The sequence below is a fragment of the Branchiostoma floridae genome, chromosome 6 (assembly GCF_000003815.2).
Source record: "Branchiostoma floridae strain S238N-H82 chromosome 6, Bfl_VNyyK, whole genome shotgun sequence".
In the NCBI taxonomy this organism is placed as follows: domain Eukaryota; kingdom Metazoa; phylum Chordata; class Leptocardii; order Amphioxiformes; family Branchiostomatidae; genus Branchiostoma; species Branchiostoma floridae.
In genome coordinates, this window is record NC_049984.1 from 14,602,128 (window position 1) to 14,603,255 (window position 1,128).

Here is a 1,128-nt window from a genome sequence, read left to right on the forward strand (position 1 = left end):
TTTGGCACAATGCTTATATTGTTTGTGTAGACGGTGTAGATGAGTGTAGAAGACCCTGGCCTGCCAGTGAGCCCAGCCCGAGCGGCGGCTCTCACCAGCACCACTGTCCCACCTCCATCCCCTCCACCTGCCACGATGCTGCAGGCAGCACTGCAGGCTCCCCACACCCTGGTAAGCACTGCAGCACACAGACAACACTTTGGGCCTCTCTGACTTCATTGTATGGATGACTTTCAAATAAATTGCACAATCATCATCATCATTAGTTGGCTGCTTCGCAGTTAACTGTCAGGTTCTTCCAGTCCTGCTTGTCAGTAGAAAGATGACGGATCTTACTTATGTTGTAGAATGCCAAAGTCAGTTCTATAGTCAAGAAGATGACATGACAGAAAGAAAAGAAAGACTTTATTATTTGGTATAGCATGTTCTTTATCTTCAGTCATCTGTTCAACGTACCTGACCACTAAGTCTTAGATTTCACAATGATTTTTTGCCTGCCTTTTTTTGCGTGGTCACATGAGTTTTGGTGTACCTATAAAATGTCAAATCAGTATGGCCTTACTGTAAACTCTGTATGTTTGCAGCACTTAGATTCTGTGAAAGTCCAGAGTTTGCAACTTTTAGCCTTGAGCTTGTGGTTGAAACGATAGTAGTCGCACTAGTGCTGTGCACAGCAACAGTAGGCACTGCTGTCTGCAAGTACCACATGTGCTCCATGATCTTTGTCTATCACTGGCTCACTTCCAGTTCAAACCTCCACCAATAAGGCTGTGTTTTCAGTGATTTGTGAGGTTGTTTCTTGGTATGTAGGTTTCTGTTTTGAACTTGTGTTGAACTTGAAACTGTATTTTGTTCTGTTTTGCAGTAATTGTCCCAGTCTGTTAAGACTGGTTTGATTTAGGTTTATAGGATACTAGTAAGTGAACTTCGACTTTGTAATTGAAAATTTTCATGAATGACATTTCACTTGTTCCTGTTAGTTTTGAAGAGATAACAAACTTGTATAGGTACATGCACTTACAGATAACTGGATTATTTTACCCTAAATCATTTTTAGCACACAAAGAATATAGAGAAATGAATGATTATAAAGGAATTATTGAGGGATGGCTTTGTGGTTTGTTACAG

The 1,128-nt window shown here is 41.0% G+C and overlaps 1 protein-coding gene across 3 annotated transcripts in view; it reads left to right on the top strand.

Moving 5' to 3' along the window:
- The window catches only part of LOC118417192 (zinc finger CCHC domain-containing protein 2-like), a 40,808-nt gene that overhangs the window by 24,944 nt on the left and 14,736 nt on the right, over positions 1-1,128 (top strand). For all 3 annotated transcript variants that reach the window (XM_035822641.1, XM_035822642.1, XM_035822644.1), the window contains exon 8: positions 31-171. In XM_035822641.1, coding sequence (XP_035678534.1) covers positions 31-171 — 141 coding nt within the window. The remainder of the gene's footprint in view (positions 1-30; positions 172-1,128) is intronic.